Source organism: Rissa tridactyla, chromosome 3 (assembly GCF_028500815.1).
Source record: "Rissa tridactyla isolate bRisTri1 chromosome 3, bRisTri1.patW.cur.20221130, whole genome shotgun sequence".
Classification (NCBI taxonomy): Eukaryota; Metazoa; Chordata; class Aves; order Charadriiformes; family Laridae; genus Rissa; species Rissa tridactyla.
The window spans coordinates 72,176,802-72,194,418 of NC_071468.1; the positions used below are offsets into that span (position 1 = coordinate 72,176,802).

The following is a 17,617-nucleotide window of genomic DNA, read 5'->3' on the forward strand; positions in this document are numbered from 1 at the left end:
ACCTAGATATGTCTTATAGGTACATTTTGTCACAAACAAAAGTGAATATGCATGATGAAACAAATTTGATGTCAATGCCTGATGTTAAATTTACTGTATCAGAGCAATATAATTTCATAAGTCCTTAAGGAGACTCATCCATAAAAAAATCATTTATATGAATAAAAGAGTTTTGCTTAAAATGCATGTCTTCTCTGAATCATTAGTCTACATTTTCAGGTTCTATGTTTGCCTCCCAATAAAAGGGAATTCCTTCTACCAAATCAGATATTCTAGGTTTACATATAGGAAGAAACACAAGGTTGGGCTGCTGAACTTGTAAAATCAATTTGGTACCTGAATTTTCAATGTGTTTTTACAAATTGCCCATAACCAACAAAATACGTCTTTCAAGTGAAGTTATACTCAAAATAAACTTGGGGAATGCCATGACTTGCAGTGGTTTCTGTACATTGCAAGTGAATGGGACCAAATTATGAATTTTTTCATCGTACACAATGTGGAATAGGATCAATGGTTCCTTCTCTCGTATGTTGTGTCCACGGGTCTCAAGGAATTTAGAAAAACACAGAAACTTATATTGTCAGTGAAAACAATGAGCCTGCGAAGATCAGACCACAGAAGTGTGACCCTTCCTGTCCACTTTCTGTGTAAAGACACATTTTAAATCAATGGATTTTGAACTTGCGCATAAGCTGCAAAAGGTCAAGATAAACAGACATGGAAGTGGAAAAGTGAAATAAAATAAATGTATTCTGTGGTTAATTAATTGCCCTGGGTGCTAAGAGGAGTTACAGCCATGTGAGACCACAGCTGGAAATGATGGAAATATAGCAGTCTGACAGGGATTCCATATTTTGGGTTCTTGCTGAGTTCAAGAAAAGAAATGGGATTTATTTTGTTTGTATTGTACACATTTTTGCAGCAATGTGTCAGTATGGCTGCATTTCTAAAACTCACCTAAAAGTGCTAACCATTCTTTTACAATGGTCTGAATCAATTTTGTGGGTCAAGAATAATCTTTCTGGTTCTCTTTTTTTTATCCTGTAAGATGCAGTGTGGGGCTTCCTGCTGAATGAGTGATTATTTCCAGCTGTGTTAATAAATTTTCTGAAAAGATGACAAGGAATTGTTTGGATGTTGTCTTTTAACTGGCTAAAATCAATTTTGAATTTGAAAAGGAAGAATTGTCTCGTATTGATTTCAGACATACAGTTTGCAAAGAACTACCAAATATACTGTGGGTAACAAATCTTTACGAGGAGTGGAGGAGGAGCAGCCCTGAAACATTTCTGTCATCCAGATATTCTTCAGAGTTTCTTCCTTAAAAAGGGCACTCGGAAATGAAAATGCTTCCCTTTTTGAAAAAGAGGAGGATTTAATGCCATGCTTGGTTTTAAACTTATCCTTGTCTCTTCCCACACAGTGAAGCCACATAGTTTGAATTAAAGAAACAAAGTAAGAAGCAATAACCATATTTTTAAAATGTTGCTCAGGAATGCGTCCGTTAATGAGAATCGCTAATGTGAAGAACGAGCTTTGCATAATAAAAAGACGGAACTCCAAAACAATTCCTTATTCATTCAAAAAATATGCTTTCATAAGCATCTATTTACTATAGATGGTACTGTCAGCTCTAGAGAACCATGATTTTAATATGAATTACTGTGGTTTGTTTTTGTTTCAGGCAATGTTTATCAAAACAGACTGTTCAGACTAATTATTTAGCCCACAGGTATTTGTCTCTCCACTCACTGAACCTCTACAGTCTTCATTTTCAAACATAAATTATAGACCTAAATTACAGATCTGGTTTAACTGATCTGATCATTCTGAGGACTGTTAAAATTTGTTGCAAAGAGAAAATGTCAGTATTTGCTGTTATCTTTGTTTGGGTGAGGACAGCAAGGTGTCTCACCAAGTGAAAATAGTTGCATAAGTGCAGTGGAGGGATGTGCCCAGTGGGAGGTAATGCCTAACATTACCCAAATGCAATCAGTGGTAGCAAGACGAACATTTATCTCACCAATATTTATCTGCATATTTGCCTGGATCCCAAGAGAAAATGGCAGTGGGTAAACCGCATTAATCCCATGAGGAGATATATCTCCCAGCCAGGAAAAATACTTCAGTGCTTCATTTAGCCTCAAGAGTATTGAATCAGAAAAACAAAGACTTGGGCATCTGAGTTAAAAATTCATATCTTCAAAAGCCCTGCAGTATTTCTGCACAAATGGGAGTTTTTGTGTGCCAACTTTCCAGCAGTGAAGTTCCCTCAGGAGTTAAGTGTATGTTTTGTGTACAGTCTGTTGCTACCTAGCGTACGTAGCTAAGTTACATTGAGATCTTTATTTTAAGCAAATGTCTACTGAGCTCATTGTTAAGACTAGGTGCGTTTGGTATTCAATAAACCTGCTTCAATGTGCAAGATATTTTCCCTATTAAACAGTAGGTCAAACACTTGTGTAAGTTCAAGTCCATCTTCTGCTCATGAGTTTTTGAAATCACCTCTATTATGGATGCTTAAATTCGCCACAAAATGCTATAGGATGAGGCAGCTTTACTTTTTTCTTTTGCAAAATCGAACAGTTTTATGAAATATTTAAAGACAATAACTTCATGACTAGACCACTTGTCTAGATTGGGGGAGGGAAAGACGACTCGGGTTCTTCCTTCCACTCTTGTGAATACTTAACATTAAATATCCTACCAATAAATGGGTTTCCCCAAATCCAGGCGAATGCTTAAACCTCAAGGCCTTGGACAGACTTAGTGTAAATGTGTAAATATTCAATGCAAAGAGCAATACTTTCAACATGAGGAATCAAGATAACCCCATCCTATGCTGAGGCCAAAGCTGGTACCTCCTCTGGGGCTGTGTTGGCATCTCTTCCCTGTGAACTGAACTGCTGCCAGGGAAGTTCTTGGTATGTGACTTGCTCTTAGTCAAATGAAAATTTCAATGCGCATTTAAGGCCAGCAATATCTTGTTCCATAATCTGAAAGTTAGAGCATCCAGATAGGAAAATGAAAATAGATAGGTTTGCAATGTTCTGTAAGGAGGTAAAAATCTAATTTGGACCTTCCATATACTGGCCTGAGCAGTGGCTTATTAAGAATCGGATGTCTTCTGATGGTAGCGACTGTGACAATGTATGTGAAGAAGCCCTGGCACGGGTGTCTGTTTTCAGGACAGTGTTCATGTCTGTGATCATAGAGAGGATGGAAGTGCTTTCCTGCAGTGAAGAGCAAGGTGCATAACACCCAGCCGTCTCAAAGGGTTCTTGCTGGCAGCTAGTCAGACAAAAAACAACCAGAACCTGTGTTTAAGCCCTTCACAGAGCTCAGACTGAAAGCATTCCTTGATAGTAACAGCTCAGGTGCCTCTCTCCTTTAGCTGTTGTGTGTTTCATGCAACTTTAGGGTGTTAGGTAGTTAGGCGTAGGTAGTTAAATAGAAAGCCAGTCACTTAAAAGCCAGGTGTTGGAACATGCACATCCTTTTGTGAAGCTGGTCCCTAGCAAGTAGCAGCTGGGTCCACTTCCCCCTCTCATACTGCTGATCAAAATAATTGGTGATCCTTGGCCAGAGTGATGGGCTAAGAGAGAAAGGGCAGGACAGCCGGATGAACTTCCACAGAGGAGTTAGAAATGTTGAAGTGAAGAGAAAGAAATGGTGGCTACGCCTGAAAAAGTTGGGGGTGGGGCAGAAGAAGAGAAGGGAGAGAGAGCAATCCTGAAGGGTTGTGTTATACAGTCTGGACTGAAGGGAATAAGAGGGGGAGAAAGGGAAACAATCAAGACATAGAAGGGCCTGTAATTTTGTTTTCGTTTATATCATTGCTTATTAGAAATCTTTTTAGTAAGAGGAGTAAGGGAGAAGTTAGGAAGCTAGAAAGTGAAGACTCACTTGAAACAGTAAGAGGGTTAAGGCAGTAAGAGGAACCCAGAGAGGAAATAGAAGATGAAACTCAAGGGCAAAAGGGCCTTCAGCTCTTGATCAATTGCAGAGACATCTGACTTGTCAGGGGCCAGCCCTTCACTTCAGTCAGCTAGTAATACCCAACATTCTTGTCAAATCACCTCTTGCAGTTATCTGCTGATAGGATGAGGGGCGTGGGGTGGAGGGGAGAATGCTACTATGTCTATGTTCTCAGGTTCCTCAAAAAGTGGCAAAGTTACCTGTGGTATCAAATAACCGGTATGGCAAGTGCGTTTGGTGCAGGCAGGTACTCTACAGAAGTTCAAACTATGTTTTTCCAGACACTGCTACTCAGACTATCTGCAGATGCAGCGAGGAAAGGCTGGGTATGTTTCATGGAGAAAAATGCGAAGAAACCTGATGCATTTCACTGAAGCCAGGTAAAACCTTTTTCCTTCAGGGTGTCTCTACATCCTTTTACTTGAATTATGCAAGAGTACATTGGTAACTTGCTTTAGTTGCTGTCACAGATGTTTCCTTTTACATGTGCATCTCCAAGTGATTTTTTTAGTCTGACATGTGGCTGTGTAAGCAGGACCTCCTGGAGTCCATGTCATGGAGCTGACTCAGCTTATAAACAAACACTAAGCCTGCAGAGTCAGGCTGAGATCCTAAAGGCATTCTGCAACTTTCTGGACTCGTGCCCAGAAACACAGGTTCTGTAGGCTAGAGCTGCCCTTCAGCTATACTGTGCAACTGCTCTTTTCTGTAATTCTGCTGTCTTTTCCAGCCACACCATCCCTGCAAGATTTTTCAGGTGCCAGAGCAGTCAGAATTAGTTCTTGCAGTTGCAACTTAGTTAACAGCATTTAATCCACTTGCATGAATATTTCATTGCTCTGCTGCGAGTCCCTACCTTATCTAACCACCCGGTGGGTGCTAAACTGACTTTGACAAAAATGCAGATTTGAAAGTATAAACCTTGGTGAGGTAATCCAGATATTAAAGGCATGCCAAACTGCCTGCAGCATCTGATGTTATCAGAGCTTTTCCATGAGTTCACAGTCTTACAGACATACTTCCGTGGGCTGGATATTAACGGCAGCTTTCTGCATCTGTCAGATGCTAATTCAAGAAACAAAAAAGAGTTTGTAGTTCCTGTCTTAAAGGCGATGGGACGCTGGCACCGTTTCAGCTAGCTGTCTGCCCTACTATGAAACCCTGTACGGGTAGGAAGAAGGTAGGAGCAGGGTCCCAATTCACTGCAGGCAAAGTTCTGCCTCAGACAAGAATGCAAAGGCATGTGGAGTTGTCTTTGGACCTATTCGACTCATAAGTGTGCACATCTCGGTACTCCCTCCACCATACTGCAGCAAAAGACAGGGCAAGAGGAGTCCAAGTGAATCCCTATAGAAGTAGGAGGCAGTAAAAGGTCAGTATTGCCTTTAATAAAGACAGTGAACACATTTCCAGGTAAAATCAGTAATAAATGATAGCACAACTCGGATGCTTTTCATCTGTAGGTCTTGGAGCACCTCACATAGGTAAATATTGCTATTCCGAGTATAGAGCTATTGTGAGTAATAAAGGCTTTTTGCAGACATATTTCAACATGGATCTTTGTTAAAGCCACTTCTCTTCACATGGCGTCTGTTTAAGATTTACATGCAAAGTACGAGAAGAAGGGGAGGCGGCAGTCGGTTGTTGCTTACCAATCCAGTGCCGATTGCCTTTGCACTTTGCAGTGGGTGGTTTGAGCTGCAGGCGCGCAGCTTACCCGTAATTACCACAATTTCCTGTTACACTCATTTGAAAAGACAATGTTCCTGAGGAAGTTATGAAGACGGCAAGTAAGTTGCTGCCTTAATTTCTGCGTGTTTGATTTAAGAGTGCTGCCTTAATTATGCCGGTTAGAGCTTATTTACAAGTGCTTCTCAAACAGTGCTGTCTTTTAGTGGGATGAGAAGGCTTGTGCTTCCAGATAACATATGGGCAAATTCGGATATTCTGCCGTCCTCTCGGCATGTTGCTCGGAAACAGCTGCAGAAGATTCAAGGCAACTCTTTTCTTTTACTGGTGCTGAAACTGTGGGGAAAGTAGCTTAAATATTCAGTTGCAAGATGCTGCTGCAGCTGGGATGTCAGATAAGAAAATGCAACTGTTAGTAAATCTAGTGTATGACTGTAAATGTTCCTTAAAGGCAGTAACTGAAAAAGCAATTTCACATGTTCAAACCAGCACGTTTTTTTAAAAGTACTGAATTATTTATGCCTTCAGACGGACTCTCCCGTCGGTTGTGAAGTACACGCTCCCTCACTGTTCACGAAACGGGGTTTTCAAAAGGAAGGATATCTGTACCTTTTTGCTAACAGTCATGGCTTCCTGCCTTTGTTGGGGGAAACACGGTGGAGGGAAGCAGCAAGTTTGCTGTCTGTCTGATGCACAGATAACCTGTTCAGGGCACACAGCGTTGCTGCACAGCTTGCAGCACGGATAGGACTGGGTTTGACTTTGCCTGGGCTGTCTGTCGTGACAGCAACTGCCTTCCTAGTCACAGCTCCAGTATGTACAGAGGGCTGAATATAGCTCTCAAATAAGGGGATTATCCAGAGAGAATATTAGGTGCTATACTTTTTTTCTGGGCAACGCAACGTGTGCAAGGAAATGTTGTGGGAAAAGCTGTGTTGCTAGGCAGTTGTTTTGCTGGTAATGTGGGAACTAAGCCAACGCAGAACAAGCCATAGAGACTGTTCTTTTCAGGCCACAGAACAGCAGAGAGCCTCTGCACGTTCTTTGCACTCAGAGTTTTCCTCTGTGTGTGTTTGGAAACCGTTGATGCCATGTACCACTGCTCTTTAAAACTGATAAACCACCTGCAACACTCTTCTCTCCGCTCACCCAAAAAAGTTTTCATTTCTGTAACACATCTCTGATCATTTTTTTAAGTGACGGTTTACTCAAGCAAAACTTCCATCATCACCTCTAGAAAAAGTGAGATTTAGAAAAGGAAAGAAAGCTACTAACTTGAAAAGTAGCAAATGCAAAAAATGACACCAAAATTATTATGGTTTAGTGTGTGAAAAGAACAATAGAGAAAATAAATTATTTACCTATGTGCTCATCAGTGACAATCCGAGTTTCTTTGCATCATCACTTTAAAGATTTATTCTGCTTAAGGTTGAGCAAACTAGAATACTCCCCTATACACTTACACTAACTTAAATCATCATTAACTGGATATGAAGAGACATGTGAAGGCCCAAAAAGATCCCTGATCCCTGTAGTTTCTGTGAAGAACTGCAAGATCCAGAGACATGTGACGGCAGCCTTAGTAATAGGGACTAATTTCCATTTCTGAGATAAAGTAGAGAGAAAAGTGCAGCCCTTGGGCATCACACTGCATTTCAGTGAGCTGCGTGAGGCACTCTTAGATACTTCAGCTGTAGAATTGGAAATCCAACGCCAGGCAGAGGGAAGCCAGAGGGCAGTTCTCCGGGAGAGTCAGATACTGTACCGACACTCTGACTCTGATTTCAAGAAGAGAGAGGATATTTTTCAATGCCGCTATTCAGCTTGTCTTCGTTGCCTCCTGTGAGTCTGCAAAAGGCTTTGTGTCAGAGAAGCTACCATTAGACTTGGTGCTCATGGGCATCACCACTGACAGTGCCAGCAGGGTCCCAGGGCCAGACAAGAGTGAACAGGATCTTGCATTCCGAGCCACCTTCCTGCTGTCTGGTGGCAAATTTTATTTTAAAGGATTATTGTAGTTTAGTGTCGGTGGTGCCAACCCAAATCTCGGTCAGTGCCAAGCCTGGCAATGCTGTGAATGGTTTGCCATGAATGCTCAGGAGGAGGATGAGTTTCATGCAAAAGGGAGCTCTCATTCCTGCTGCCTATAACGCACAAGCTCTGTGCTGGCCTGAGAAACCAGAAGCTGGGTGTCGTCTTTCACAGCTACTATATGCACCTTCCTTCATTTGCTTTGACATATTTTAGTTAATATTTCCCAAGTTGTGGCTAAGAACATCATGGCACCTTTTCAGATCACGTTTGTTAGTTTCAATTTTAGCTGGCATATTAGCTGAATATAAAACCTTATTTTATTCGCACACTAATTCATTTTCTTTCTTACTGCACTTCATAAATTAGTCAATGTACAGAATTGTATTACAGAAGCTCTACTAAATAATAAATAATTAATTTGGTTTGGCATATGATTCTGTGTTTGTGTCTCTGCTCAGTGCTCCTCTAATTCACAAAATGGGGGTTTTTTATCATAGGGTATGTAAGTTAAGATTAGATTTTTTGTTGTACCTTTCATAAAACTCATGCCTATTCTGAACTAGATGTTTCTGCAAAGAGTTTATACGGAGCAAAAATATTTATTTATTTTATAATGACTCTCTGAATTTTTAGTTGTGGGGGTTCTATTTATGTTTTTGTTTTGAGTTAGTAAAGTTTGGAGTTGATAATCAGTGTTCTCCTAAACGCCTATGACTCTGTCACAGACAGATTCTGCTTTTAAAGACCTTCTGAAGGTGCTAGAGGAGCTCAGAGACTAGCTATTCTGCGTCTGTTGTGTTCTTTCCCTATATAAAATCCATTCATATTATCTGTATGCTACAGGAGAACATATGGTTCTGCTACAAGGACAAGGGTCTAGAGAGCAGTTTGAGAGAAATGTTTAAGTATTGTGTGCTGACTGGACTATCCAGATGCTGATAGCTTGCAGGAGTAAGTGCAGATGTGGAGCCAAAAACTAGAAGGTGAATGATTGTTTCTCTTCAAAAGCTTCTACTACAGCATCTATATGTGTATTATAATGTTCAAGCCAAATAGAAAATTGACCTAAGACATTCCACCTGGTATTGAGAGTATCAAGAGTGATTCTTCCCTGAAAACTCACTAGCCCCTTGTTTATCTTGGTGTTTCCAGTAAAGCTCTTGTTGCTTCACAGCAGCATGAGCAGTGAAGGCAAATCAAGATGTTAACAGAAAATGCCAGAAAGACCTATGACAAAACTGGACTGTGAGAAGATGGTGAGCCACAAGCTTTTGGCACCAGCCCAGGACAAAGTGCAGAGGAATATCTACAGGCAAATAAATTAGTCCTGAAAAGTTCTGCCTTGAATAAATTAGGAAAGTGGCTAAGGTAACCTTGATATTAGAAGATACCCTGGCCTGTGAAAAGGCAGAGGCAGTGGGTCATTGTGAAGGGGCATATGCATTACGAATGGGAAAAACTCAGAAAGTTTGCAGAAAACACAAGCAAACAGCTAGGGTGGAAATAAATGAATTTGACAGGAACTTTGATATTGCAGAATTATCTTCAGGTTTTTCAAGCTGAGAGATGTATTCAAGATAATAAGGACTAAGAAGGAAACATTACCAGGCAGACTCTAGATCACCAGTGCTGAACATTTGATGATCTCAGGAAAAGGCAGCCTAAAGACAACACGACATTCAAAATACAGACCTTTACAAGCAGGATGATGATGAGGAGTGAATTGTACTGGAGAAAGTTAAGAGCACCAGCCAGAAGTCACTGGAAAAAAGGTCCAAAGAGTGGATGGCTCTGAGCAAGATGATCCAGAGGACGAGGAGCTGGTCTGTTCAGGAAGTCACACGTGCTATATAATATGCTGAAAGAAAAAAAGAGGTTCTTAAATAAAGAAAGAGGATAGTCGATTCTGCAGATTGTGCCTAAGAAAGGTGAGCTGCTAAGCTTCACAAGTCACCATAGGTGGCTGATCAGTGAAATTAGGTCCTTCTCAAAAGATTCACAGTACAGAGGAGCATGTCTGAGGAACAGTCCCCTGCTCAGGGTCTGGAACTGACAAGACTGGTGAGATCAGTGCTCTTGACAAACTGCGCAGGCTAAGCAACTGGTTCAAGGTGATAACTGGCAGTAGATAGGCTATCTGTCATCTCCCAGTGCTTTCCTAGCCTCCCCGGAGAAACTCATTAATGGAGTTAAAATGGCAGAAAGGCAAACAAGAGGTTTGAAGAGTAAAGTCAACAGCTTCCTCAGACCACTGAATTACTTGAACTGTTGGTCAGCATGTACAAGGCATGGCAAAACCAGCAGTCTTCTCAATGGAGAGGAAAAGAATTACATGGATACTAACAAGGCAGCAGTATGGCTGATGTGCACCATATTCTGTGCAAAGGCAGCTTGATTATATAGGATAGCAATTATTTAAGGAAACCATGAGGGATTGCTCAGTGGAGGTGGTCTTGGCTCATGCAAGGTCTCTACAGAGGGAGAGATTATTAATTTCCAACCTCTGGTTTACAAGACCCTGGGAACTTATGGACTAAGTCCGTGAAACACCACGCAAAAAAGCAAGCGTTGCTGTCAGTGAACTTAGCATTTGTCAATAGTGTTGAGAGAGCAGAGAAGAGGATTAGTGAAAAGGACAGAAAGAGTGGTGTGTGTTGCAATTTAGTTCCACCTATAAATGATTGGACCACTTCTGTTAAATCTCACAGCTTTCCCTGGCCCTGTAACTAAAGTTGCTCTAATCATATAGACCCTAGCATTTGCCTTGAATCTAAAATGTTGCTACCAAACTTTTAAAGAAAAGATGTTTTCCAATGTGCATCATCAGTACGTAATTGGGGCTGGACTACACAGTGCCTTCATCATCCTGCGAGTCACTTCAGGTGTTGGTCATGTCTCCATCTCCTCAATAGTCTGCCAGGAAGGAGGCAGAGGATCTTATCCAAAGATTATTGCATCCACTGCTGACTCCGATGGAAATACAAAAGCATTGTCTTTAAAATACTTGTGAGTTGTGTGTCAGGATAGCATTCATTGAAATATTCCTCTGCCTTGTTTAATTAATTTGCATCACTTAGTGTCTTCATAGGTATAATTTTTCCAGCTGCTGCTCTTAGACTTATGGGCAACAGCATGGTGTCCCCTCTGAAAGAATTCCTTGGAATAGTTTGTGCAGCGATGTCTTGTGAGGGAAAGGGACACAGGGTGCTGAAATCTTATTAGCCCTCATGTAAGCCAAAGTCCTTTCTTAGAGGTTCTTAAAAGCATATCAATAAAATGTCCATAAAGCAGATTGACAGGAGGAGCATATCCTGCAATGAAATGCACAAGGGAGAAGAGGTTGTACAGCAAAGTCTCAGTAAAAGTGCTAAGAAGTAAATATAGCTACCTTCCTTTTAAGCTCTTCTCCGTTATAACCTCCTCTTCTAGCAAAGGTGTAGTTTTGCCCACTTCGTCCGTTGCCATGTACATTCAGAACTGGTTGCTGGTTATCAGTATTGTACCATCCTTTTCAAATGCTGATGACACATTTCTGTTCTCATTTCCTCCTCTGCACACATGCATATGTCACACAAACACCATAGAGTCATATTCTGGTGAATCCTCTGAGATAAAAATAATAGGAGTCACCCAAGGGAGGGGATGAAGTAAATGGCTCAGAGGACCCTAGCCTAACATTTTAAACAACAGTAGGAATTAAGAAACTGATGCAATAGGGAAGTAAATACGTTTCAGAAAATGAAAAACTGAGCCTGAATTTCTGACTGTGGCTTTCAAAGCAATAATGGTTTCCTTCCCCCCACTCCTCCCAGCACATACGCACATCTCTCCCTCAAAATAGCAAATTATGATGACTACAGTACAGAGCAAGAGCCAAAAGATTTGCTAATATATATTCTACGCATACCAGTGGTGGATATGTCATACAGAAAAAATGCATGGGACTTTTTTTTAAATTTTTAATAGCAATAACCAACAGAGGTCAGGGCATTTCCTAAAGATTTATTGACTGTTTGGAGTTAATATCCTTCACCTTACTTACGGACCACCATTTGCTCCCATCCAGCCATTAATCTGCAGGAAACACCCTGCACTGTAGTCACCGTTTCCTACGTAACAGCAGTGCAAATCAGTAGAAATGGTGTTTGAAGAGTGAGTAGAAATGCTACCCTGTACCTGAAGTGCATGTCATGTGCAAGAACGAGGGCAGGAAACAAAAGCTTCCAGGCTGATTCTTGTAGGACACAACACCATCCTTCCACTGGACATTGAGGAAGGTAGGTTGACCTCTTCTGACCCTCTTCTAGTCAGTAGTCTCACCACCCACAACTAAGTTCCAGCAGGAAACATTACTTGACAGCAGCACCTCAAGACGTTATGAAATAGATGTAGGGTCCCTTCTGTCACCTTTGACTTTCTCTGCATTTTTTACCCCACCATTATAATGTTATAATACATTAGCTAAATGGATCATCTTCGATGAGTGACATTTCTTCATGCTTGCAGTTTGTTCAGTCTGTGAAGGAAATTACACTCCCTTAATCGCTGAAAAATTACAGGCTGAGAGTAAGTGCAGCGTAAGGGGGACGGTCTCCGGGAAAGCACAGATGGAGTCTGATAGAGTAGAGCCATGGAAACTATATAAATAAAAGCAGAATTGTTTATAAATATTTCCCTTTTTTGGGTGTGAGCAATTGCATTATTTGAAGACACTTTTCTCCTTTAACATCCTTTTTTATCCTTGACGCAGCAGTGGGTTCTTAGGGAAACGCGCAGCAGTGGGCAGGATGGCTGCAGGAGATGTGGGAGACCCCCAGGGATCACAAGGCAGCAGAGAAGCCCCCAGAGCCCCCGAGCTGGATCTGCAGCAGGACCCCAGGCGTGGGGCAGAGCTCTGCCTTGCCGAGGAGCAAAGCCAGGAAACTTGGGCAGCCCTTCTGCTAACGTGACTTAGCTGCTTCCAGCAACCAGAATAGTCCTCCTACTGCTGCCAGCTGACTTTATAGCCCGTCCCGTCCTGTCACTCAAGTGGTTGCAATTGGAGCTTTCAGCACGTAATTCAAAGCTGGTGTGATGAGGACAGTGTTACAGTTTCACATAATAGAATTTGGGTTTACAAAACAGAGCATTGTAAGCAGTTAGGCACAAAAACTCTCCTAAAAGAGCTTTGCCTCCAGGCTGAGAGGTGGCTTTACTCCTGTAGCGGCTTTGTTCCTGTAGAAGAGCATCTTTCCATTTCACATAAACCACCTTGCACCTTTCAAAATGATGCCATCCACGCTTATTAATTCAGCTTCACAAAGCTCCTGTGTGCAAAGCAGAGGGGCAGCTCCATGGAGGGGAGCAGAGGGGAGTAGAGGAGACCACCAGCGTGGAGCTCCAGTAGCAAGGGGAAGCTTCTCCTCTGAGCAAACACTCAAACAAGGCAGACGGTGAGAAGGTGCAGGCATGACCCCAGAAGAGGACATACAAGCAGAGCGAGGAGGAAGCTGAGAAGGGGATGTGATTAACCAGAGAGGGGCAGGGCATGGGGAAATAACAGCCAGGCTCATGAGAGAAACCGAGCAGAAAAAATATGAGCAAAGAGTTTTTTTCCAAAAAACCCATAAAATATGTGCCCAAATGACAGAACCGCTGGTATGTGTGTGAATATTTCTCACAGTTATTTCTTACAGTTTTGAATTTCTAAAACATAGTAGTATGATTTCACTTTATTATCTTATTATTTTAAAAGCTTTTGTTTAGTTCTTCTGGACGGTGTCCAAATAAGACTTGTAATGTGTATTTAGATCCTTTGTTTTGGAAATCTGTTTTACACACATGAAAGAAACACATCTCTGGTGAGCAGTATTGCTAGAGATGGTGAGGATGAGTAACGCTGTGTTGGTATTCCTGCTGGCACTATTCCACGGGCCCCAGCCAAGAAGCTGAGATTATACAGACACGGGGTGACAGAAAGATTCTGCTTTGGAAAACTCACAGGGCTTCTACTCTCCTTTTATTCCCTGCTTTTAAGCCTGGGAAGCAGAATGGATGTCATGAGGCCACGCTTACCACATCAGGCCCCGCAGCCTGGCACTGGCATCAAGGGGGGCACACGTCCTGGGCTGGAGGCCAAGTGATGCAGAACACCTCCGTGAGGGTCTGTATCTCAGCCCAGGCCATCCGTCTCACTCTCCTCCCACATGGCCAGGAATTGGTGAGATCCCACAGCCATGGCTTGGGGAGGTGGAGAAAATTGCGTATCCTGAATTAAAATCTGGGAGAAAATAGTGTTTTGAAAACTTTGAGCAGCATGCCCAAAGATGGCAATATTTTCCAGGATTGTCCTGGCTGGTCCCTCTATCTGTGTCTCCAGCCAGGCCAAACGTCCACTCAAGACCTTCCTCAGGTTTAACTGATGATTTCCTGGAAATTCCCATTAGTTACACCAGGAGGAAAAAGCATTTGACAAGACCTAAATCAAAGATAATTAAGTTCACTAAACTGGAAATTCCTTTATTTGTCTAACTGTGATCATCATGGGGCAGTTCAGGGGAAAGTTAGGAGGTGCACAGGAAACAGGCCCACGGCTGGGACCGACACTGGGCTGCAGTAAGCCCTGGAGAGGTCGGAAAGCGGGTGACCAAACCAGGGAGCAGGGCTGGACACCAGAGCTATGGGCCAGGACACTGATCTTTGGTGCAGACAGCAGGATGGAGAAGCTGGGTTGGAGAAGAGCTGAGCGCTGATCCTGGTATGGGTTGCTGGGGTACAGGTCCCTCCTCTCCTGTTCCTACCTTAACCTATTAGTGCTTCTGGTTTTAATTTTGCTGAAGCACAAAACGAAATAGGGGTTGCACCAACTGATGCGGTTTCTAATTTAGCTTGTATAGTGATGCATGAAAGAAATTAGTGCATACTTAGCCAGGGTGTGAATATATAGTTCATCAGCTAGTTTGTACTATATTCTTTATGGGTGTCCTTTGTATACGATAAATATTACAGTAACTTACTCTGCTTTCACAGGGACCGTGCAAAAGCCTAGTGCAGGCTACCTTGTGGGCTGTAAATTCACAGTGTGGCTACTGCACACTAACTTACTGTAGACAGACCCCGACTTAAAGCAGCGTCACTTCTCTGCATAGATCAAGTTTATTTGTTTGTGCTTGTAGTTCCTATATGATCAGGAATCAACTGCAACTGGAGCCTCTAAGTGGGTTTGTAATAGAAGCAGAATAATAATAATAACTAATTGAAATGGAATAAATTGGTCGTGTCATTGTAAGCGTGCTGTCAGACGAAGTAAAGAAATCCCTTAATTTGTAAGCTGTTAAATGGAGACACAAAAGGCCCAGTTCGAGAGTTTAATTTTTTAACTGATGTGCAAGAGAATGGCTGTGGGTATTTCCTTTACTTCCAAGCTGTCACGGGTGAGGCATGGTTCTTTAATCAGTGTTCAAGCAGTACGTTGTGTTTTGGCTGGAGGAATATGCCATTCGTGTTTCCTAAGCCCTGTTTGCTTCTTGTGTGTCAGGGAGCTTTTGGCTTACACTGCCAGGACTTAAGGCAGTAACTGTGAAGCCAGGTGATGAGACGGGAGGCATCTTTCTTCAGTCTATTCTCTGTTCAGTCCGAGCTCCTGTATTTGGAGGACTTGCAGAGCTATTTGCAAATCCAGGTGATGACAAGCCAGGAACGCTGCGATGAAGGCAGCCAGTCCCTCTTTCCCCAAGCTCTGGAAGAGCCATCGCTTGGAGGCACTGTTCAGGGGGAGCTGTCTTAATGAGACAAACAGGCACCCCAAACAGTTCCCTGTATTGGACATGGCAGAGAGATAAAGGTTAACTTGTTGCAATTACTCAAGGCTATAAAGGCAAAGATAATTAATTGTGTGTTTAATTAGGGGATCATAGCTGTGAGAAGGGATGTTCCATGGGTTAGTAGTTTCCTGCAGTGTATAAATGCCAAGACCAAATTAAATAGCTTGGTAAAAGCAAATGCTGAGGTGAGGTGAAGGGGTAAAACCATATAGTATGTAACGCACATGGGCTTCTAGTAGCATGGTTTTATTTTGTGATGGAAAAAGACTGAAAGGTCTTGAATACTATTATCTGAGGCTGGTAGTCAAGTGACGATTGACCACTCTATCATTAATCAAGTGACATATTTTGAGTTCTTTTTTAAAAGGCCATTTATTTCTCTATAGACTTAGAATTGTAAAATCTCTTTTTCTATTTAAGAATCAGCTAGTTTTAAGAGTACATTACTTGTAAATAATGCTAGCTCTTTAGCAGCCCCGCAGACAGGACGATACTCTGCTGGGTATCACTGCGAGGTAACGTCAGAGAAATGGGTCTTTTCACAGGATGATGGTCCTGCTGATATATAAATATTCTGTTATTTATGGAAAAATATATGTCAAGGCAAAGGCAACATGTTCATGTTCACAGCAAATAACCAAAGAATTGCTAGAGCAATGTATAATTGTGTTCTTTGGGGGAAGTCCTCATTTATAGAGTCTTCTACCTTCTTCTGAATGACTTCCGTGTAAATGAGGATGAGGCTTTTTACACAGTAGCTGCTGGTGAAGCTGCGAGTGGGTTGCTTTCTGTGCCACTACGAACCATTTACATTCTGAATGATGCTCTTCTCTTTGGTTAAAACATAAAGTTATCTAGAAAAATATAGATGCTGTAGCACTCAAGAAGTGTTACCTTTCCTAATCTACCCCTCTCTCATTCTAACTCTCCTTCTCTGTAGTGGCAACTGCTGGGGGGAAGAGACCTGCTGCTACCACTGTCCCTAACAGTGTATCTGCCACAGTCTCTCCTCCTGATGCAGATGCAATTTTGCCTTATTGGCTTCCCACCCTAATTTTTATCACTATTGAAAATGCATCCCTATTTGACCTCGTCCTTTTCAATGGCCTGCTCAGTTTGCTGTGAGCTTTAGCATGTAACTTCACAGAAGGGAGACATAGTTTATGTGGTTTTCAAAAGAAAAGCATATATAAGTACTATTTTTAGGGCTTTGTAAGTTCCGTTTTTTATTTGCCTATGTGTTTAAACATAATAGATGATAAAGCAATGTATCCCAACTGCAGGTTTTTTCCCAGATAATAATGTGAGGTACATCATTGCACAACACCAGTTTTGCCTAGCTGTGAATTAACAGGAAGCCTAATATTTGCAAGAAAAGGTTTACAAGGTGACTTTTTCCTCACCTGTGTACTGCTAATCACAGCCATTTAGGGTGGAAAAAGGATAGTGAAGGCAGGAGGGATCTTTGGGGAAGGGCCTCAGTTGTGCTGCATGGAAGAGACACGTGAAGGTGGTATCTAAACTGTGGGACTGAAGGTGAGCCTGCCAGCTCCGTGTTGAGGTTCAACCTGGGCACCCACCAATACCCTGCTCTGTGCCCCATGCACCCTGGGTCCTCTCACAGGGAGGCGTGAGGGTGTTCAGACCATATTCCTAAGGGGGTAAATGGGGCGGAAATGTGCATTACAGACTGTGCCTGGCCATGGCTAGATAAAAGATGGATCCGTTCCTACCAACTCATTCCTCTCCTCGAGCCAGAGCCACATGCCAGCTCACTGAAAGTTTCCTAAGAAGTGCTAAAAGCTGTATTGTTTGGGAAGTTTGAGAGGATGTTGGAGAAAATAATGTTAAATAAAGAAAAATCAAGACATTTTGCAGGGGCATGAACTATGTCACCGAGGAAGTTTCTTCTAGATGTACCTTTTGTGATTCTTTGAGCTAGAGAACAAGATCAGAAACCAAGATAATATTGTAGAGCTTTCAAAAAAGGAAATATCTTTTTTTTTTGGTTCTAGCAATATTAAAGAAGATTGAAGACAGAGAAACTGTAATTGTTGTCATCATTGGTTTTTAACTGAAGTCACATACTATAGCTAGCAAGACACTTATGT

The 17,617-nt window shown here is 42.0% G+C and overlaps 1 protein-coding gene across 2 annotated transcripts in view; it reads left to right on the top strand.

Annotated features, from left to right (window-relative positions):
- The first annotated feature begins 5,751 nt into the window (after positions 1-5,751).
- CEP85L (centrosomal protein 85 like) overlaps positions 5,752-17,617 on the top strand; it is a 152,940-nt gene continuing 141,074 nt past the window's right edge. Inside the window, exon 1 of one of the 2 annotated variants that reach the window (XM_054194337.1) lies at positions 5,752-5,771. Coding sequence is in view for 1 of the 2 variants with exons in the window: in XM_054194336.1 (XP_054050311.1) it covers positions 5,759-5,771 (13 nt within the window). In the remaining variant the exon portion in view is untranslated. The remainder of the gene's footprint in view (positions 5,772-17,617) is intronic. The other variant, XM_054194336.1, reaches the window with a different exon arrangement.